Below are 22,691 nucleotides of genomic sequence, written 5' to 3' on the forward strand. Positions count from 1 at the left end.
TTCCTCCCTCCCTCCCTTCATCTTTCTAACTCTGCCTCACACACACACACACACACACACACACACACACACACACACACATGCTCTCCCAGGCTGTGTCCTTGAATGCTAAAAGCCAGAAATAGACCAGTCAAATCAGACACCAGGCTGCCTGGAGGTAGGAGCTGGGAAAGTCAACCAAACTTAAACTTCCTATTCTGGCCTGAACTGGCCTGCTAGAGGAACGCCAGCTCACCTGGCACAGACAGAAATAAGTAGATAAACAGTGTGCAGGAGATGGAGCCCAGTATCTCAAAATAGGATCAAATTTGAACCATCAGCTTCACCTTGAAGCTTTGCTCTGAACAAGAACTCAGGGAAAACTTTGCACAGTCATCCTCACAGCCGGGCCTTACACACCATGGCCAAGTCCTAGACACGAGCCTACCACAGCCAGATCTTTTGTTAAGCTCTGTTGAGCAAACCATTTCTTTAACGCTAACCAGTAACTAGTTAACGTTAACTTCATGAACTTCTTCACAAATAAAGTTTTGACCATTACTGGTCATTCAATCTTAAATATGATTAACCTATGTCTTCATGCATGCTCAATCATCCAGGTAAGTAAATTCCAAAAAGTTGATTCTGTTTATCTGAACATTGCATCAATATGCAAATTGACAATTTGCATATTAATTTGCATACCTGACAGCCCATTGTTCATTCAGTGGTGCTAGTTTCAGTCATTGTGCAAATGTGCTGTTTATATTGTTGGGGAAATCTGCAGTCGGCTGAGACTGAAGAATCACTTGGATGAGTGATGAAACGTTTCTTCCACTGAAAACGCTACGTCCAGATGAACAGAGTCAACCTTTTGGGATGATCAACCTATCTCTAATAATCGGCTATGTACCACAGGCCATCAAGCTGGCAGTAGTTAAACCATTCATATTCAATTTAAAGCATCATTTCAGCTCAGAAGAAACATCTGTCAGCTTCAGTGTCCACCAGAAGCTCTCAGTCTGCTGCGGAAAAAGGAAATTCAGGTGAGTTTCTTCTGATCACCTGAGGCCTTCATTACTGTGTGAACTTTACCCACACACCACTCTTCACTCCTCCCACCTGCTGCATAAAGTCACTAAGTATAAATTCCTGTAAAGGCAGAGGCAGCAAACACAGACACATAGCTGCAGATAGAGGCGGAGCAACAACTGAAAGACGAGAAGTTCAACGTCATTCTCCAGAAGTGAAAGTGTGAGAGAGCAGCAGCAGAGCTGCAGTTGAGTCCTGTTTGTTTCTAAAATAAGACTCACTGGAGTCCATTGGGTTTTTCTCAGCAACAGCGGTGAGTGCAGCTGAGTCTAAATAAATATCAACAAAAGTAGCTGTACATGACGTTACATCTGTTAGATAATTATGAGTATTTTTTTCTCTAATGGTTAAAAAAAAATTGCGATGAAGTTCATGAACTCATTACTAGTTAACGTTAAAGGAATGCTTGGCTCAACAGAGCTCTGACTTTTCGTCAGCCTGGCTACAGTGCTGAAGAGAAACCTAGGGTTGTTCTTATTTTCTTCAATCATTAATGAATAGTAAGATGTTCTAGCTTTACGTGGGGCTTTCTTATAGAGCAACAAACTATTTCTCCAGGCTAAATCATGATCTTTTAATTTGTGACATGCCATTTCCTCTCCATCTTACGAGTTATCTGCTTTAAGCTACATGTTTGAGAATTATACCAAGCAGTCAGGTACTTCTGATTTGAGGCCTTAGTTTTCACCAGAGCTACAGTATCCAGAGTCATACGTAGTGAGGAGGTAAAGTTATAAACAAGATAATCGACCTCTGTTGGGGTAGCGTTCAGGTAGCTGCTCTGCTCTATGTTGGTACAAGGCATTGAAGAAGATAACAGTGGGTGAATTATATTCTTAAACTTAGAGCACTGTCAGAAAGACATGCACTGTGATGAAATCTACTCCCCACTGCTGTGTAGTCAATTATTGTAAATTTAAATGTTACTGGGAAATGATCAGACTAAATACAGTGTGTTTGTTACTGAGTGAGTAGAGCTTGTTAGCAGAGCTATTCTTCTGTAATATCAGTAAATCAGTGAATCTCAGAATTTTTATTTTACTTTATTTTATTATCATGAACAATAAAAACAGGAACAGGAAATTAAATGTAAGTTAAATAAGGGTTACATCAACAAAACCTCATTCATGAACTGCTGATCAAATTCAGGATCCCAGACAAAGAGCTAATTCCTGTGCTGCCATGATTAGGGCCTCTGTGCTGTCTTTCAGTCCAGTTTTGACCAGTCACTGGTAAGATTTCTGGATGTCAGCCACTTCCTCTGTCTGCCAGTGGTACATACTGTCCAGGAGCCTCCATTATGGTGGCTCCTCTTGCTTCTCTTCTTTCTTTGGTTTCTGCTACCTGAGGTATTTACTAAGCACATGGTCAGTTGTGCTTCGTAAATAACGAAGCACAACTGTGGATGTTTGTTGTCTCATCCTGGACCATGTTACTGACACTCACTAGTCCCCAGCCTCCTTCCTTATGCTTAGTGTAAAGTCCCAGGGTGCTGGATTTGGGGTGAAACCCTCAATGCAATGTCAGGAGCTTCCTTGTCTTGATGTCAGTGACATCCATCTCCTCCTTTGGCCAACTTGCCGTGGTTTAGATACGCCCTGCTGTATCTAAACCACGGCAGGGCGTAGGCATTGATTGCCAAGGTCTTGTTCTTACCACTCAACTGACTCCTCAGCGCTTGCCTGATCCTCTGCAGGTATTTGGTGGTTGCGGCTTTCCTAGTGTCCTCTTCATAGTTCCCATTTGTCTGTGGGATTCCCAGGTACTTGTAGCTGTCCTCAGTGTCTGCAGTGTTACCTTCTTGTGCGATCTCCTCAGTTCTGACTATATTCCCTCTCTGTTTTTTACCATCCAACTACACTTCTCTAGTCTGAATGACATTCCAGTGAATCGATGTCTCGATTGGTCTTTGCACACAGCTTGATGTCATCCATGTAAAGATGGCTGGTGATTTCTCCAATTCACAGTTGGTATCCGTATGCAGTCTTGTTAATGATCTCACTGAGTGTCATGGCTGTGCTGTGTGGCAGGTAGGATGTAGGACCCAAACGCAGGACTCAATTTAAATGAAAATGGCAGCTTTATTACTGGACATAATACTACAACACAAGGGCGATTGTGGCTCAAGAGTTGGGAGTTCGCCTTGTAATCGGAAGGTTGCCGGTTCGAGCCCCGGATTGGACAGTCTCGGTCGTTGTGTCCTTGGGCGAGACACTTCACCCGTTGCCTACTGGTGGTGGTCAGAGGGCCCGGTGGCGCCAGTGTCCGGCAGCCTTGCCTCTGTCAGTGCGCCCCAGGGTGGCTGTGGCTACAATGTAGCTTGCCATCACCAGTGTGTGAATGGGTGGATGACTGGTTGTGTAAAGCGCTTTGGGGTCCTTAGGGACTAGAAAAGCCCTATACAAATACAGGCCATTTACCATTTACATTTATACAGAAAACAAAAAACTAGAAATAAAAATAAAACTAAAGAACTAGGAAACTAAAGAACTAAACAGGGAAACAGAGGACTAGGAAACGGAGGAAACACACAGCAAAGATGCTTGCTCATAGGGGGTCATATGATTGTTGGGTTTTTCTCTGTATCTATGAAGCGCCTTGAGGCGACTTATGTTGTGATTTGGCGCTATATAAATAAAATTTAATTGAATTGAATTGAATTGAAAGATGGTGTACGACGCGACAACAGACAGAGGAAAACACAGGGCTTACATACACCAGGGAGTGAAGAGAGAATGGGAAAGAGGAGGAAAACACAGCTGGGACTAATCTGACATAAAGAGACAAAGGGGAAGCAAATCTCAAAATACTAAACACAGGACATGAAACTATCAATGTAAAACAGGAAATGCAAGACAGGGAAAAACAGAGCAAACATGGAGCACAGAGACAAGAGTAGAAATTGCAACATCGAGATACGACTGACTGTGGAGACACAGGGAACATAGAGACATGAAACGTCTGACATGGGAAAGGCACAGAGTAGACATGGGAAATACATGGTGGTGATGTGTACATGGTGATGTGTGCTATTGACTTTAAGTTGGCCTCTAGTGTTGTGCGCCACGTCCCCAGTGAGTTCCTGATGAAGGCTCTAAGGGTCCTGTTGATCTTGTAAAGTTCTAGGCAAAAAGGCTCTTAGGAAAATAAAGTGTCACAGTACTGGATCTGTGACCCAGTGGCTTGTGTATTTTAGTTTTATTCCGTTGTTTATTGTATTTTTCACCATGTTTCCTGTTTTATTTTGAAGGAGTCTTGTGTTCTTTGTTCATTGTATTTAGTTTCACTTCCCCTGTCCCGTCATTAGGTTCATGTCAGTCAGCTGTTTCCCCATGTGTTTTCACTCCCCCTAATCACCCTTGTGTGTATTTAGTCAGGTCACACACATGATTACTCTCCGTCATTGTCACTGCCACTTTACTTCATTTTTAGTCCAGTTACTATGATCTCATTCATTCAGTAGTATTGCTCAAACTCCACAATGTCCAGTGCCATATTCCTCCTGTTCTCAAAGTCTCAAGGCTTTACTTCCTCCACCAAGCTTATTATTGTTTCCTGTCATTCTCTAATAACACAAACCTCCATGGTCAGAATGCCAAGAGATTTTTTTTAATGTCATCATTGGGTATTCTGTTTTGTTTATACGCCAGTTAGTGATGTACCACTTTGGTAGAGTCCTCAGTCTTAGCAAGTAGCACTGTATCTGGATCAGGCTAGGCACTGTCGTCACCAGGAGTCACTAGCTGTGAGCGGAGAAACCCTTCCAATAACTTCCTAATAAACGGCTGACTGTTTTTATTTATATACTCGTTTTGTGTTACTGTACAGCTCTGTTGTGTGTCATCTTTCATCAGTCCTTCCTGACGTTTTCAGAAACTCACTGAATTGATCCCAGTTGTGTCAGTCATTTCTTCTCAGAAGCACCACAGAGCACAATTTGTGTGTGTGTGTGTGTGTGTGTGTGTGTGTGTGTGTGTGTGTGTGTGTGTGTGTGTGTGTGTGTGTGTGTGTGTGTGTGTGTGTGTGTGTGTGTAAAAGGTTCATCTTTGGAGAATTTTAAAATCAGACATTCTGAATAAACTGATTTTGACATGTCACACTTCTAGGTTCAAATTTGCTTGGTTTTGTAAAGAGCACAACACTGAAATTTGTTTCTCTCTTTTTTAAAATGAAATTTAAAGTGAATTTTATATAAAATGTGTTTCTTTTCTTTCTCCGTCAGACTGCAGACATGTCTGCTGTGAGCAATCTACGATCTGAAGATCAGTTTCTGTGCTGCATCTGTCTGGATGTGTTCACTGATCCAGTCAGTATACCATGTGGACACAACTTCTGCAAAAACTGCATCACTCAGCACTGGGACATGAATGCCATGTGTCAGTGTCCTATGTGTAAAGAGACTTTCTACACTAGACCTCAGCTGAGGATCAACACTTTGCTCTCTGAGGTGGTCGCTCAGTTCAGACGTGAAGTTCAGCAGAAGGCCAGCAGCAGTAGCTCAGAGCAACAAGCTGCCAAACCAGGAGAAGTTCCCTGTGACATCTGCACTGGAACCAGACTGAAGGCCCTGAAGTCCTGCCTGGTGTGTCAGGAGTCCTACTGTCAGACTCACCTGGAGCCTCATCTGACAAAGAAAGGTCTGAAAAGACATCAGCTGATTGATGCTGTGGAGAACCTGGAGGGCAGAATGTGTAAGAAGCACGATAAACCTCTGGAGCTGTTCTGTAAGACCGACCACACATGTGTCTGCATGCTCTGTTCTGTTTTAGACCACAAGAACCACGAGTTTGTTCCTCTGAAGGACGAATATGAAGGAAAGAAGGCAGAGCTGGAGAAGACAGAGGCTGAAATTCAGCAGATGATCCAGAAGAGACGACTGAAGATTCAGCAGATCAAAGAGTCAGTGAAGATGAGTAAAGGTGATGCAGACAGACAGAAAGCAGAAGGTGTTCAGGTCTTCACTGCTCTAAAGAAGTCTGTCGATAGAGGCCTGAAGGAGCTCATAAAGGAGATTGAAGACAAACAGGAAACAACAGAGAAACGCGCTGAAGGTCTGATCAAAGATCTGGAACAGGAAATCTCTGAGCTGAAGAAGAGAAGATCTGAGGTGGAGCAGCTGTCATGCTCTGAAGACCACCTCCACCTACTCCAAAGCTTCTCGTCCATGAAAGCTGCTCCACCCACCAAGGACTGGAGAGGAGTGAGCGTCCCTCCACCATCATACGAGGGGACTGTGGTGAGAGCTGTGGCTCAGCTGGAGGAGACGCTCAGGAAACTCATGAAGAAGAAGCTGTTTGAGGCTGAGCTGAAGAGGGTCCAGCAGTATGCAGTGGACGTGACTCTGGATCCGGATACAGCAAATTCTAAACTCATCCTGTCTGATGATGAAAAACAAGTGCACTGTGGTGATGTGAGGAAGAAACTTCCTGACAACCCAGAGAGATTTTCTCCATGCCCTAATGTTTTAGGAAAGCAGAGTTTCTCTTCAGGCAGATTTTACTTTGAGGTTCAGGTTAAAGGAAAGACTGCCTGGACTTTAGGAGTGGCCAGAGAGTCGATCAACAGGAAGGGAAAAATCCCACTGTGTCCTCAGGATGGTTTCTGGACTGTGTGGCTGAGAAATGGAAATGAATACAGAGCTCTTGCTGGTCCTCCAGTCCCCCTCTGTCTTCAGTCTGGTCCTGAGATGGTGGGGGTGTTTGTGGATTATGAGGAGGGTCTGGTCTCCTTTTATGATGTAGGTGCTGCAGGTCTTATCCACTCCTTTACTGGCTGCTCCTTCATTCACAAACTCCACCCATTCTTCTGTCCCTGTAAGAATGATGGTGGTAAAAACTCTGCACCTCTGATCATCTGTCCTGTCAATCAAACTGAGTCGATCAACGACTGATTTTATTTGATGAACTGATTGATTTTTATTGAAGGGAACAAATAAGCATATCCAATGTAAATATTCTACAGTCTCCATGTTTTCTATAGTATCTGTTTATTGGGGACTCCAATTCACACTTAGATTTGATTTTCATTGAATTTGATGTAAACAGAAGAAACGTTAAATCAGCAAATGCTCCCACTAATGGAGACTTGAAATGAAGACCAAATATCAGTGAATAAATGTCAAAAAGCTTCATTTCAAAATAAAGTTTGTTAAATGCTGGTTGATTAATGGATGATTGTGAAGAGAAAGTTGTTTAGAAGATAAAGAAACTCACAACTAAGATATCTATTTTTTTACATGCGCATGGGCGGCCACGATCTAATCTGCTCTACACCAGAGTGTGCACAGCAGACGTGACACAGAAAAACCGCCCAGGGCATTCAGAACATCCTTTTATTTATACTTGAGCCTTCAAGGAAGTAGGAGTGACATGTTCAAAATACAAAAACATTTCCATAAAAGGAGAAAGAGACCGTTAGCTTGCCTGTTAACAAAGGAGGTACTATGTATGTCACAGCATTCCTCTGCACATCTGTTTTCACTCCCTTTTCCTGTGGTATTTTCAATTCACAAGCTCTTCTTCCTTTATATGAAGCTACAACTAAACACAATTCACAAAATTAAAAATCTTTCAACATTCCCTCCTGTTTGTAGCTGAAATTAAAGAGATACATCAATGTGTTTCAGACACAGACCCTACATTGTGAGTGCTTTCGGTCTGGTCGTCATAAAATGTATATCATTCAAACATAATCATTCATCACATTAGTTTCATACTCATCGTCTTCTCCTTCTTCCTTGTCTGGCACAGTGATATATGCAACGAGAGATTGAGATATCATCCTTGATACCATTCCTCTTACACAGGGGATAATGCATGTAGTAAAGATACAAAACATGATAAGTATTAGGCCAAAAAACATCAAAACCTTAAACATCAATGTTCTCCATGAGCCGCTCATAAACCAATCCCACCAATTACTTTGTGAATTTGCCCAATCGGTTACCTGTGCCTGTTGAACATTTCTAAGTAATTGTAGAGCATTTGTCATATTATCAGAATGCACATTGTCTGCAATATACAGTGGGGCAAAAAAGTATTTAGTCAGCAACCGATTGTGCAAGTTCCCCCACTTAAAATGATGACAGAGGTCAGTAATTTGCACCAGAGGTACACTTCAACTGTGAGAGACAGAATGTGAAAAAAAAATCCATGAATTCACATGGTAGGATTTGTAAAGAATTTATTTGTAAATTAGGGTGGAAAATAAGTATTTGCCTTCAATGTCCTGCATTGAGAGTATTGCCAGGCACACGACCTGCCACTTCTCCCAGCTGTCCATCGTGTGTCCAGCAAACGTTCCTGCATGTCATGTAATCCCAATTTGATGATCAAATCCAACATTTCTTGATTTAGAGAACAAGACAGAGAGAGTCTCTGAGAATTAGACAAGACTAGACAAGGACAAGAGAAGCCAAGCAGGAAAGTTAAGGGAGGGAGAGGGCTCTTGGCCGCCACCAAGAGCCAGATGAGAAAAGTTGTTTTGAAAAGAGCTTTCTGTGATTGTTGTGGACCCAGTGTCCAGTAAACATGGGATAATAATGTCTGTGAAGGTTCTCAGTCATCAAGGTCATCCTAGTCTAAGGAGCTTGGAAAGAAAAGCGGCTGGACTTCTCTAAGTTGCTTGAAGACCTTTCACCTCTCATCCAAGAAGCTTCTTCAGTTCTAGGGTTAAATGTAGTGGTGCAACGGATCACAGTTGATCCGTAATCCGAACCAATCCCACTCCACAGTTCGGCACTCAAGTGATCCGAAGATTCGAAAAAGAAGGAAAAAAGTATGCGTATGGTGCGCGTGGTGGGTCTGTCAAGGGATAGTTATGGCCAGTGCTAGCGATCCAAGTGGAGGAGCAGAGGAGTTTGCAGTATTTAAGCAGCCCTTTGCTGCCCAATCCGACCGGGCTAAAGCTATTACAAAAGCTATTGGGGTGTTTAGCTGCAGACGGGAGGCTGTATTCCGTTGTGCAAAACAAGGGGTTTAAACTATGATGAACGTGCTTGAGCCACGCTATGATATCCCGTTCGCGTCCACTTTAGTGGCAAGATCGTTCCAAGCATGTATGAGCAGGAAAAGATTTAAGTTGTGGCTGAACTGTCCCAGGCATCTTCTGTTGCCCTAACTACTACAAATGGGTGGACCTCCAGGGCAACGAAAAGCTACGTGACCGTGACAGCTCAGTATATCACAGCAGAATGCGATATAATGAGCGGTATGTATTATTGTAGGGTCTACCTTACAATATAAAGCGCCTTGAGGTGACTGTTGTTGTGATTTGGCGCTTTATAAATAAAATTGAATTGAGTGGTAGATACAAAGCCCTGTACTGCTCTATATTGTACCATAATTTTTTTTTAATAATTGCGTGGAATGAGTCTTGAGTTGAATGTTTTAACAGGCAAAAAATACTTCAATGAGTAAATAAGTAAATATTAAATTTTTGTCTTTTTTCTTTTTTTGCTGATCTGAAAATTGATCCGAATTGATCTGTTGCACCACTAGTTAAATGGTGGAGAGTCCCAGATTTAAACCCCGTGGGAGTATCCCCCAAAGAGGATGGGTGGGTCACCCGTTTTCACGCCTTGGCTCATGTGAGTAAGTAGAGGATCATCAGGGGGTCCTTTTGTCCCTCTTTGGGGGGATACTCCATTTGACCCTAGAACTGAAGAAGCTTCTCGGATGAGAGGTGAAACGTCTTCAAGCAACTTAAAGAAGTCCAGACGCTTTTCTTTCCAAGCTCCTTAGACGTGGGACAATAACTGCACCCAAATCAACCTCCCCTTCAAAGCATTCACCAACTTGATGACCGAGTTCTACATTGTCAGAGCCTTGTGACCTTCCCACTGGTGTGTTGCTCTACACCCTGGTGGGTGCTAGTTTTCCGCCACCTTAGTGGTTTGGTTATTAGCCATTTTTCTTTTTTCCTGAAAGGTCACGAAAGCTGTCACTCATTTTCATGAGACACACGAACAAAATAACGACAGATTAGTAACGCAGTAATGCAGTGTGCTTACGGGAAAGTAACAGCAATCTAATTACTTTTTTGGCAATAGTAATCCCTTATATTAATCATTACTTGAAAAAGTAATCAGATTACAGTAATGCATTACTTGTAACGCGTTACTGCCCATCTCTGGTGAGGACAGAGGTAATGAGTTGTGTTGTTCAACAGATTCGACACTGCAGTTAATGCTCACCCCCATACTGACTTACCTGTAGTCAGCCTGCAATCCACAACCACACCACTCTCTCTCTCACTCTCCACATTGCACCTTTGCCACCTCTAAACGTCCTGACACCCTTCCCCCACCCATCACTTTCACTAATGACCAGGTTCAAAGACAACTGAGAAGACTCCACTCGGGCAAGTCTGCTGGACCAGACGAGGTCCCCGTGTCCTTGAGACCCCCAGCTTTGTGGAGTCTTTCATAAACTGTTCATGTTGAATCTGAGTCTGCATAGGGTCCCAGCTCTGTGGAAGGCATCATGCCTTGTTCCTGTTCCTGTACTCAATGGCCCCCAGGACTACAGGCCTGTGGCACTGACTTCCCATGTCATGGATACTTCTCTCGTGTCCTAGATTGTTGATTACCTGACAAAGACCACAATATGCGTTTCTTCCACATTGTGTGTCTGATAAGGTGATCAGCAACACAGGGGCACCACAAGGGACCGTCCTCCACCCTTTCGTCTTCAGCCTCTACACCACAGACTTCAGCCACTGCAGAGAGTATCGGGGCAGGTTTAGCTCAGTAAGTAGAGGGATTGCCCCATGATCGGAAGGTCAGGGGTTCGACTCTACTGAACAGCTACCCTGAGGTACCCCTGAGCACCGTCCCTACACACTGCTCCCCGGGTGCTGCATTGGTGGCTGCCCACTGCTTCACTGGGTGAATGGGTTAAATGCAGAGGAGTAATTTTCCTACGGGGACTAACACATTATTATTATTATTAGAGGCCTGCCATCTTCTGTCTCATCTGTCTCTGTGTGATTTATTACTATTACTGAAGGCTACTGCCATACCAATACCAACTAGATTTTTAAATCTTAATATAAAATTAATAACAGTAGGGTGGACATTAGGTAAGGCTGCACTTTTTGCAGCGATCTCAAAGTAACTGTATTCTGAATGTAACCCAGGTTAAAAGTTGCATAAATAGTAAAAGATAGGTAAAGTCTAAGAATATAAATAGCAAAGAGATAAATTTATTTTGTTTATTTGATTATTTATTAAAAAGTCAAAGTTCATGTAAAATGATTTAACATGTTGTTTAAAATAAGTTATCTTTCTTATGTTGTGAATTGCTTGTGAAAACTTTAGTTTCCTACGGGGTTATGGTCTGTGAAAGTACCACAAGGTTGCAGGGTATAGTGCGTGAATTACACAGAGCAGTCGGAGAAGTTAGCTTGTTTTCATGTATTATCAGTGAGTTTAGACTTTTCAGAAAGACAAGTGTCGGTAAGCTAGTGACATGACACGGTAAAGTTTCAGCGTGAAGCTGCTGGACTGTGTGTTTTGTTTCCTGCCGCTGAGTTGGAGCAGAGGTTCCCAAAGTGGGGGGCCATTACAGACGGGGCGCGATATGAATAATAAAAACAAAGAATGCCTGGACACTGCTAGCATAATGGACAGGTTTTTGACGGGGTTCCTACACTTTGGCAGTGGCCAAAGCATTGTAGCCGTTCCCACTCGTTCAGTTCCATTGCAGAGATGTTGTTAGTGGCATTATTCGTGGTGACACAGACAAGGTGGCATTCTTGCAATCCCCATGACTCCAGTGTATCTCTCAGACCTAGACACATTAATTCTTAATTAGGGGTCACTCGGAATTACTACAGCCAGCACAGTAGCCGAAAATATTTGTTTTACTAACATGCATATCATATGTTAGTTAAAACTAATATATATATATTAATATTACATGCACGTATATATGCACACAATGTACTTTATGCACGTTAAATATGTACCAATGGCAGACTCATACCTTTGGCTACCATGCCTCCGGTGTGGTCATCTGGAAAGTACGCAGTCTGTAAACAGCGAGCGCAGAGGGTCCAGTCTTTGTTAATAAAATGGATGGTTACGCTCATGTAGGGCTGCGTATCTCTGCTCGTTCATAGGTCAGTAGTCAAGGCATAATGCACGACACTGCAAATATCCTTCTCTACTTTGGCCCGACATGTGTCATATAAGCAAAGCAACTCGACTTTACTGAAGTGCTTACGCTTTGACGAGGTCACGAAAGCTGTCCTTCTCAACTACATAAACAGGGGCCATGCCTTTACAAATGCAATACGAGATGGCTCCTGTGATTTGTTTATGGCGCTGGGACGTTTTCTCATACGACGTGCCTTGTGTGAAAGACTGCTGTATCTACGGCTGGCTATAGTTTTTCTTTTCCCAACTTGCTCCCGTTGTTCCACAACTTGGTTTAGCTCGGATTTTCTGGATTCCTTTCAGTGAAAGTGCTTCTTCTTGGGCTGCCTAGGTAGCTGTCTCTGCCTGTTGCATATCCAGGCATGAAACTGCAACCTGTCCCGCATCAATCGTTTTGAGTTACAGTAAAGCATGACGCAAATCCGGGTGCACATAAAGCATCACCAAACCACAAGACGGAGTGTCTTTGCGAAAAATATCATTTTTTTATATTTTATTTTCTCTTGCATAAAGTTAGAGTATGTATAGTGACAAGACAACACTAACATATTTGCCACAGGCTATTTAATGATATATTTTATGTAATAATTTATAAAATTAGGTTAGAAACGATAGAAGACAAATGGCACGGTAGCCACTTTTCTATCGTCCACACAATATATATTGTCATATCGTCCAGCACCAATGGCCTGGATGCCCTGTCACATGCACCAAGTGTCACAGCTGTCCTGGAAGTGACTGTGAATTCTACTGCCATGCGCGCACTTCACTGCTTTGATGGCACAAGACAGTTTGGCCCTCGCTGTTCCCAGGGCCACCTTGTCGCCTGCTCTGAAGGGGGAGTCTTGGATCCTTAGCAGCTCACACACTTCTGTGGTCATCCACGGTTTCTGGTTGGAGCGTGTTATGATAGTGTTTCTTCTGCCCTCGCACTTAACTAGGCAGATAGACAACCATCATCCCATGTAGAAAAACCACACCGTTGTTCCTTTCTGGTGGATTTATTTGAATGGATGCATAGCATGGCTTTGCTGAAATACATGAATGGATGAATGGTGAGTACGGTGGCCCCTAGAGACAAAGCACGTACAAACTCCAAAACACTTGCAAACTCCAAAACACTTGCAAACTCCAAAACACTTGCAAACTCCAAAACAGATGTAAACTCCAAAACACTTGCAAACCCCCAAACACATACAAATTCCAAAACACAACGGAAGTGCTCCAGGACACTAGGGGCAGTGTTGAGCTTTTGTTACCTAGTAACTACACAAGCCAGGAAGTACCAATGACCGGATTTGGGCTGTATCCCAATTCAGGGTCTGCAGCCTTAAAGGCCACATTTTAAGGCCGATTAAGTCACAGTGACACGACAAAGGCTGTCCCAATTCAAAGGCTGCTCGAAATGTGGCCCTCAAATGTGTCCTTAATTTCCCTGAATTTTAAGGATGGGTCGGTGTAGCCTTCATGGCCCAACATATCCCAGACTTCATAGCGTGGCGGTGGTGTGGATAATTTTGCCGAAAAAAATGGCGGAAGCGGAGCTGCCGAAGAGTAAACTTTCAGAAGTAAGTACTGAATATTATGTCACTTATTTAAGCGCAAATGTTTTTATAATGAAGAACATTAAAACATTACTGTTGGCCACATGTCGGGAAAGTCATGTGACATTAGCGATGTTTGTACTAACTTGGTTTTAAAGCCTTTACTTCAAAATATACGCCGTTCAATAGTTAACTTTAATCTTACAGAGAATCTGATGATTTTATGGATAATTAAAGTCAGTTATATATCCACAAACACAACAAGCTGAAAGTCAGTGATGCTGCTCGGTTTGCAGTCCTGAATATCACAGCACAAGCAGGATTCACTGCACTGTTAATGTTAGCTATGTTATATTGCTGCCTCTGTTCGGTGGTGTCGAGCCAAACGGACTTTAACGTGTGTTTGAACGAGCTGACGGTTCACTCGTTAAGCTGAAAGAAAGATGCTTTAATCACAGCAGTCACACATGCGTCCACTGTACCATCTGGGAACTCTTCTTGTTTAGCACTCGTAATAACACAAACACTAAATCCTCCTTCTCTTGTGCTGTTTTGTAGCAGTGTTTATACCTGAGACTGTCACCTGTCTGTCTGTCCTGCACTCTCTCTCTTTTTCTTTCTCTCTGATTGTGTAATAAAAGTATGAACATGTATTTATAAATTACACTTGTGTTTGAATCCTGCAGCTTATCACACATTTGATTTCCATGTGTGACAACTGCAAGTGTCCAGAGTGAGGACAGACCGAGGGACCCACTGCTGCACATCATCTGTGAGGCTTTGCACCCCTGATGATCCACCAGGACAAACTCAGCAGTGTGTGAGGAAGAGGAGGAGGAAGAGCCAGCAGCAGCTGACAGATGGAGAGAATAGACAGACTGTTCCCTCTTTGTGAAGGACTGCTGGAAAAGTTTAGAATAACGAATTGTCTGTCCTGAATCAGTCTTATTAGGTAATGTTCAAATAATTTGATCATTCCAGTGTTTTCAGTGTGGGAGAAAGTACTCAGGGCCTTCAAGTAGAGATGGACCGATCCGATATTACGTATCGGTATCGGTCCGATACTGACCTAAATTACTGGATCGGATATCGGAGAAAAATAAAAAATGTAATCCGATCCATTAAATATCACGAAAGCACCTCACAAAACTTGCAACACGCCGTAACTCGCCTCAGAATGACGTTAGCACGTCGGAGCAGTATGCATCACGTGATAGAGCAGCTGTGGCATGTGGGACCTGTCGGTGGTCTGGATAGCATGTGGAGCTTCGCTAGCAACCTGGCATTTCATCTCCGACAAAGTTATCCCCGAGAGAAGTAAAGCAAGTGTGTAAGTCCATCTCTGAATGTTTGTAAAGCATTCCCACGTTAAGCTTAACGAGCGACTGCCTCTCGCTCTCCGGCTGCTACTTCAATCGTGAAACTGCTAATGATCAGCTGATCGGCTTTTCTGTGGCGAGTCCGTCTCTCTTGTTTGTTTTTGGTCCACTTTGCACCAGAAAGAGGAAACCAGCGGCTGAACAACAGCAGCACGTTTAAGCTTGATAAGCTGTTGTTAGAATTTATTTAATATTACTTTCTACACCAGGATCTTTTTCTATGTAGCTGACGGCTGGTAACTGTGCAGGGGCGGATCTAGCAAAGTTTAGCCAGGGGGGCCGATAGGGCATTAACTGGGAAAAGGGGGCACAAAGACATACTTTTCTTTCTTATTCTCATTTAAAATGTCGAGCTTTTAATAAATAATTATCTGACACCCAAAGTTTTAATTTGATGTAAAATGAATAGAAGTCAATTACTGTATATAGTGACTATTAAGTCTAATATATATACCCTAGTAAGCTATAGTACTTTTTACTTTGGGAAGGTACCATCTGTGCAGTCTGCAATTTTGTTGAAGAAAGATGTTGAATCTATTTAATATTTCTTGAAAAATAATTGATTTCTGTGCATTTTTTTTTTACACTGCATCAAATTAAGGTTGATTACGTCGATTAAGCATCATGAGGTGGCGCGTGAGGGGTGGTTCCTTATTTTTTATTTATTTATTTTTGTTGTTGCTGGGAGTTGGAACCCTATTAGTTAGGTTGCTTAATATTTACGCTAAGTACTCTTTAAAATACCAGAATAGGGAGGATGGTGTAGGTCTAAGTTTATTAGATTGATCAGTATTGTTGAACTATGAAATATTTTTTTTGTATACAGGTATAACAGAATAGCTTTAGTGTAGTTGTTGTTTTAAACTTGAGTATGAACTTGCAGACTTGCAAAATGCAGCAAGATATTTTAAAAAACAGTTTTGTTGATTAAAAAACACTATATCGGATTCATATCGGTATCGGCAGATATCCAAATTTATGATATCGGCATCGGTATCGGACATAAAAAAGTGGTATCGTGCCATCTCTACCTTCAAGTTACACACTATGAAAGGCAGCAACAAGTTTAATGTTCAGAAACCTAAAGTATGTATCAGCAGCAGAATGGAGCTAAAAAATAAATGTTTATTTCAGTTCTATGAAGCTTTGAGTATTTTTGATTAGTAGCACTGCTGTGTTTTTTGCATCATATTGGTGTAATTGTTTATATGCTTTATATATTCTGAGGTAAGTTGACCTATAGTGTTACATCATATTCTACAAGGATGTTATGTGTTTGTATACTTTCTGCCCAGTTTGACCCATTTAGCAGAAGTCAGCCTGTTTAAGGTTCTGATATCTATTCTGTATGACTTAAAGCAGTTATGACATGGTCTGATTTTCTCACCCAATAAAGGAATATTTCATATATCAGTCTACTCTTCATTCTATCAGAAACAGTTTTCACAGCTTGTACATTTTCTTTTTACACATATATGTAAGCATTGAGCCAAATTTTGTAATGCCAATATACTGAAGGAACAACATTTGTCTCTTATATATGATACACCTATATATGCACTGTCAAAGATACTTGTCTTTGAGTGAATATTTAAGGTGATAAGACATATAAATAACTGTAACTTGAATCTGTACTGAGGCTTAGTATTTGGCACAGAGTTCATGTTCACTGCTGTAATAGCTAATAATGATTAATATAATAACTATAATATTGGCCATATTATATTTACATTACCAAAGTGATATGACTTTAGTCTCATGAACAACATTAGCTAATTGTTATTTACTAACTAATCTTAAATGACTGTTCAGTACAGAAATGAAGCCCAAAAATCATGTTTTACTATCCTGTGGTCTCAGCCTCAGATACTTATCAAATCACACAAAGCTCTTGTAGAAACAAACAAACAAATGAACAAAATATTTTCTCCTTCATTTCTGTCAAATCAAGTTGTATGACACGTTTCCAGCGGTTAGTATCATGGTTGCTAGGCAACCTGGGAAGCGCGACGGAGACTAGACCGTCCCATACAGACAAACTTGCCGTTTATTTCGCAAATCGAGCTCAACACTGCCCCTAGCGTCCTGGAGCACTTACGTTGTGTTTTGGGGTTTGCATGTGTTTTGGATTTTGCAAGTGTTTTGGAGTTTGCAAGTGTTTTGGAGTTTGTGAGTGTTTTGGAGTTTGTACATGCTTTGTCTCTAGGGGCCACCGTAGGTGAGACTGTAAACAAACACAAATATCCCGTGTGAGCTGACATAAGCAAACATTCTTAGAATTAGAAAATGCTATGACCTGTTACTATGCAAAGCAAAGCAGAACGAAACAAGCTAACAAGCTAACATTAGCGGTTAGCTAGCGCTAATTAGCATCTAGGCTAATGACTAATAAAGCACATCATTGAGTGAATTTACTTTCTTAAATATCACAAACAACACACGGCAGTTAGTGCTAAACATTCACTGGTAAAACACAATATTACTGCCAACTTACAGACTGTGCTGGCTTAAGAGGCAGCATAGGCAGGCACAGGAGTAGCAAACTGTCCTTCTCCCGTTAGACAGGAAGTAATGAGAAGTAGCACTTCCGGTAGAATGTCAAAATAAAAATGAACAGTGTGCCAGAAACGAATAAAGATTGCATGAACTTATATAACACTACATAACGTGAGGGGTGACTCTTAAGGAGCCAGAACAGTGTTGGTGTCAGTGACATCATCGATGCACTTGGTGATGTAGCTGATCACAATGATGTGTACTCCTCCAAGTTGGTGTGGTCGCCATTACAGTCTCCGCGAACATGTCCCAGTCAGTGTGCTCAAAACAGTCCTGAAGAGCAGACAGAGCTCCTGCAGGCCAAGTTCTCACCTGTCTCAGAACCGGTTTGCAGCGTCTGACGACCGGTCTGTATGCCGGAATTAGCATAACAGACAAGTGGTCTGAGTGTCCGAGTTGGGGGCAGGGCTTCGCTCTGTAAGCGCTGGGAATGTTTGTGTAAACAAGATCCAGTGCGATTCTCTGTGTTGATGGAATTTCAGAAGCACTGGCTTGAGATTTGCGTGGCTGAAATCTCCGGTGATAATAAACAGTCCGTCGAGGTGTGAGTTCTCGAGCTCGCTGATCTCCCCGTACAGCTCGCAGAGCGCCTCCTTAGTATTAGCGCTGGGTGGGATGTACACTGCTGTAATGAGCACAGCGGTGAATTCCCGAGGTACATAAAAAAGTCTGCATCTAACATTCATAAACTCTACAAGCGATGAGCAGTAATTAGAAACTAGCACTGAGTTCTTGCACCATTCCAAGCTGATGTAGACACACAAGGCCAAGCCACCACCTCAAGTCTTAGCGCACAGAGCTGCATTTCTGTCGGCACAAAATGCGCTGAGCCCATGTAACTGAATGGCAGTGTCGTGGACTCTGTCGCTGAGCTATGTTTCTGTGAAAGCAAAGACGTGACAAATTATATACCAGTTTTTAAACTGTATTGATAGGCAACGTAAAACCAGAGTTATGATGAAAAATACACATGATGTTATTGTCTGAATAAAACAGTGGTGTTTATAGCGGGAAGAAACAGTAAAAACGGCGTTTTCTACTGACAGCAAAGAAAAGAAAAAACACCCCTTCCGTATTAGTGGAAAAATGTACTGTAACCCAGTTCCTAAAATCATCTCAAACAAAAAAAGAGAAGAAAAATTTAAACATTTAATGTTCATTGTCCTGTTCTTACTGTCCCTGTTAATGAAAGTGAAATGAGATCAAAATATTTATTTAAACATAGAAGGGACGCAGATTATATATGATATGCTCTGGTCAAACAAGGGTTAAGTTTTCTCAGAGGGTTGATGAGCTCTGATGAGAGCCTATTGTTTTACTCCACTCCTCGCATGTCAGCCAATCGGTGAAGCTCTAGGCAGCTCTTGTCCCTCCTTAGTACCAGCTCCCAAGTTTTCAGTCTCTTGCTTCTACAGCCGAACAGAGCAGACGGACTAAAACTTTTGTTATCGGTAAGCTGGAGAAATTAACCTCTAACGAGTTAAAAAAATACCATCTAAACTGATATTTTTCACAAATTATGTATTTGTATTTGCACTTGTTGTTGTCAAGGGCAGAGCGAAACCGGAAGGTTTACTGAGCTGTGGCTCCACATAAATGCTGAGCATCCACTCGACAGCGGTAAGCTAAATGTGGCTAATCAGACACGTGATGTGCGGAGTGTGGGTACAGTTGTTCGATGTCTCTGAAACGCACTGTTGTTAGGCTAGTTAGATCATTAACTAAGTCATTAACATGTGAAAAGCTGTAAATGGTTAAAGCAGCTAAAAATAACTTTATGAGAGATAATTGTAAGCAGACTTTATCCTGCTTCCTGTTTAAATTTTGATGTCAATCAGTTGTCTTACAATACTCAGTATTGAACACTTGGAGTTAATGTTTAGTGTATTTCCACTTGTACTAGTAGGCCTATGGTACAAGCGGGATTAAGCACGTCTATTTTAATACTCCTATTTGTGGACTCAGTCCTTGTGTTTACGTGTTATTGAAATTGATTATTTGCACTTTGTTCAATTTCTGATAAGCATTTGCATATTATTCCATTTCTTAAAAGGGGTAATATACGTATTTATTTGTGATAAGATATATATGTACAGTGAGTTTATTTTGATGGATGTAATTAATGTTTACAATGAAAGTGAATTATATGGTGGCTATAATTCCTGAATGTTTGCAACCTTGTAGATAATCTTTAATGTTACTGCAGGTTACAAATAAGTATTGAACCTTGATACTGTGAAATTTTGGATATTGATACTTTGACCTTTGAAACTTGATATTTTAATGTTGTACAACGTGACTGAACTGATGATGATTGAATTGATGATAGCTGATCTGAATAGTAGTTACTGCACTGTGACACTACTTTAGTTTAATTTGTGAGAGTTATCCTTAAAGGGCAGGTGACATATATTTGGCCATTGTTTATAGGTCAGGTTTTTATATGGGACGAATCCAAAGACCAGGTCAGCGATTCCAGAACCCAGAGTGTTCCAGTGTTCACTGGATGGCGAGCCAACCCAAGATCCTAGGAGACGATATACATATACACGCACACTCATTTGCACATTGATGGACTACAATCCTCTACTGTACAAGTAGTACGGTAGGACAGACAATCACACACACACTCCTTGTCGGACGAATTCTATTGGAATACACCTGTTTGTCATGGGCCCCACCGGTACCATTTGGACTTAAAAAAAGAGACTAATTCTTTTACTTGTGCACAATTTTTATTTAATTCTATTTTTTTGCTACTTTGGGGGAAATTTTTATACTTGACATTCTGTTAAAACCTGTTGTAATACTGTGTTGTTTACAAATTTCTTTTACAAGGCTTAACATCACTAAAGTACTTTTAAAGCCACATAACTGTGTTTGTCTGGTTTCTCTGCCATTCGTGTACCAGAGCTCTAAGAGTCGTTCTCAGTCTTCTGATACTAGCCCAAATTACTTATTACTTTGGTAATTATCCATTGGTACTTTATGTAACTTCACGTAAGTGCTACAGTACCATGTCGACCAATCAAAAAAATGATATGGCAACATTTGACATTTGGTTGTTTAGGAAGAGGGGGAAGTTTTAGGAGTGACACCGCTGAGAGAGAGAGCGATAGAAAGAAAGAGAGAGTGAGTCAAAGGAGCTTGCAAAGAAAAGCGTCTGGACTTCTTTAAGTTACTTGAAGACGTTTCACCTCTCATCCGAGAAGCTTCTTCAGTTCTAAGGTCAAATGGTGGAGAGTCCCAGATATAAACCTAGTGGGAGTAACCCCCCACAGAGGGACAAAAGGACCCCCTGATGATCCTCTAATCCCCTGAGCCAAGGTGTGACACTGGGTGTGGGTCCCAATCAGCCAGAGTTTCGGGTGAGTTCATTGTGAAACCTGGCCCCACCTTATCATGCAAATTCCTGAGATCAGATGGCCCAGGCTGTGAGTGGGCGTTAAGGCGTCTGGGAAGGGATCTCAAAACTGGATTATAGATGGCAGACAGTTGGTGTCGTAAACCACCGCCTCTGTTCAAAGATGGTCGCTCACAGTGGACATAGATGGCTTCTTTCACTCCTCTTTCAAGGGGAGATGCACCGTGGATAAGGGAAGGTGCACCGTGGTCCTAAACACTACAGATTACCACACAAAGATCACTACTCTCCTCAGTGACAACAATACCTACGAAGCCCTAAAGCGAGACCCCACAAGCAGCTACAAAAAGAAAGTTATAGCTTGCCTTCAAGACTTTGAAAAGGACAAAATTATTGACCGCCTTACATATCACCGCCTTTACCCAGGGGATGCCATACCCTGCATTTACGGACTTCCTAAAATCCACAAGGAAGCGGTCCAACGCAGACCTATAGTCAGTAGCATAAACTCAGCCACTTATAACATTGCTAAACACCTTGCTACCATCCTTGCTCCTCTCGTGGGGAACACCCCACACCACATCAAGAACTTCACCGACAAGGTCCAGAAACTTACCCTGGATCCAGATGAAACCATGGTGTCCTTTGATGTAGTCTCTCTCTTCACTTGCATACCCACCACGGAGGCCGTGGAGACTGTCAGAAAACGACTACAAGAAGACAGCTCCTTGGAGGACAGGACCAACTTCACACCCGATCGGATTTGCACACTGTTAGACCTCTGCCTCACCACTACATATTTCAAGTACAACGAAGGCTTTTACAGACAAAAACATGGCTGTGCCATGGGCTCCCCCGTGTCACTTATTGTAGCCAACCTTTACATGGAGGAAGTGGAAAGGAAGGCTCTTGGCTCTTTCAAAGGAAGAGTACCCAGCCACTGGTACAGATATGTAGACGACACCTGGGTCAAAATCAAGACAAAAGAAGTGGAATCCTTCACTGCGCACATTAACTCTGTGGATAAAAACATCAAGTTCACCAGGGAAGACACAAAGGACAACTGTTTGCCTTTCCTGGACTGCGCTGTGCACATTGAACAGAATGGCAACCTCAACATCGAAGTTTACCGGAAGCCCACACACACGGACCAGTACCTCCTGTTCGACTCCCATCACCCTCTGGAACACAAACTTGGAGTAATTAGGACCCTACACCACCGGGCAGAACATGTTCCCTCTAAGCCTGAAGGGAAAAAGAAGGAACACACACATGTAAAGGAAGCACTCAAAACGTGCGGCTATCCTAAATGGGCGTTCTTAAAGTCAGCAAAGAGGCACAGAAAAGAAGACCAGACACCAGTGAGGGAGGATAAGAAAGACAGACGCAACAACATTGTCATCCCCTATGTAGCCGGTGTATCAGAAAAACTCAGGAGAGTTGTCTCCAAGCACGACATCCCGGTGCATTTCAGACCCAGCAACACGCTCAGACAAAAACTGGTTCACCCGAAAGACAAAACGCCAAAACACAGACTTAACAATGCGGTGTATGCTGTACAGTGCAGCGAGGAATGCCCAGACCTCTACATTGGAGAGACCAAACAGCCACTTCACAAG

The 22,691-nt window shown here is 42.2% G+C and overlaps 1 protein-coding gene and 2 long non-coding RNA genes across 3 annotated transcripts; 2 read left to right on the forward strand and 1 right to left on the reverse strand.

Annotated features, from left to right (window-relative positions):
* The first annotated feature begins 1,196 nt into the window (after positions 1 to 1,196).
* Positions 1,197 to 7,228, forward strand: LOC113027401 (E3 ubiquitin-protein ligase TRIM21-like). The gene is made up of 2 exons (XM_026177011.2): positions 1,197 to 1,324; positions 5,294 to 7,228. Exon 2 carries the CDS (start codon positions 5,303 to 5,305, stop codon positions 6,959 to 6,961), a length of 1,659 nt encoding a protein of 552 aa, XP_026032796.2. The 5' UTR covers positions 1,197 to 1,324; positions 5,294 to 5,302; the 3' UTR covers positions 6,962 to 7,228.
* A 5,548-nt stretch (positions 7,229 to 12,776) lies between these two features.
* Positions 12,777 to 17,772, reverse strand: LOC145430115 (uncharacterized). Its single transcript, XR_013910527.1, has 2 exons — positions 17,647 to 17,772; positions 12,777 to 13,260 (listed from the first exon to the last, which is right to left on the reverse strand). It is a non-coding gene; the product is annotated as an uncharacterized LOC145430115 (long non-coding RNA).
* A 1,458-nt stretch (positions 17,773 to 19,230) lies between these two features.
* LOC145430116 (uncharacterized) lies at positions 19,231 to 20,577 on the forward strand. The gene is made up of 2 exons (XR_013910528.1): positions 19,231 to 19,328; positions 20,139 to 20,577. It is a non-coding gene; the product is annotated as an uncharacterized LOC145430116 (long non-coding RNA).
* Positions 20,578 to 22,691: the final 2,114 nt, after the last annotated feature.

The sequence above is a fragment of the Astatotilapia calliptera genome, chromosome 7 (assembly GCF_964374335.1).
Source record: "Astatotilapia calliptera chromosome 7, fAstCal68.1, whole genome shotgun sequence".
Taxonomy (NCBI): domain Eukaryota; kingdom Metazoa; phylum Chordata; class Actinopteri; order Cichliformes; family Cichlidae; genus Astatotilapia; species Astatotilapia calliptera.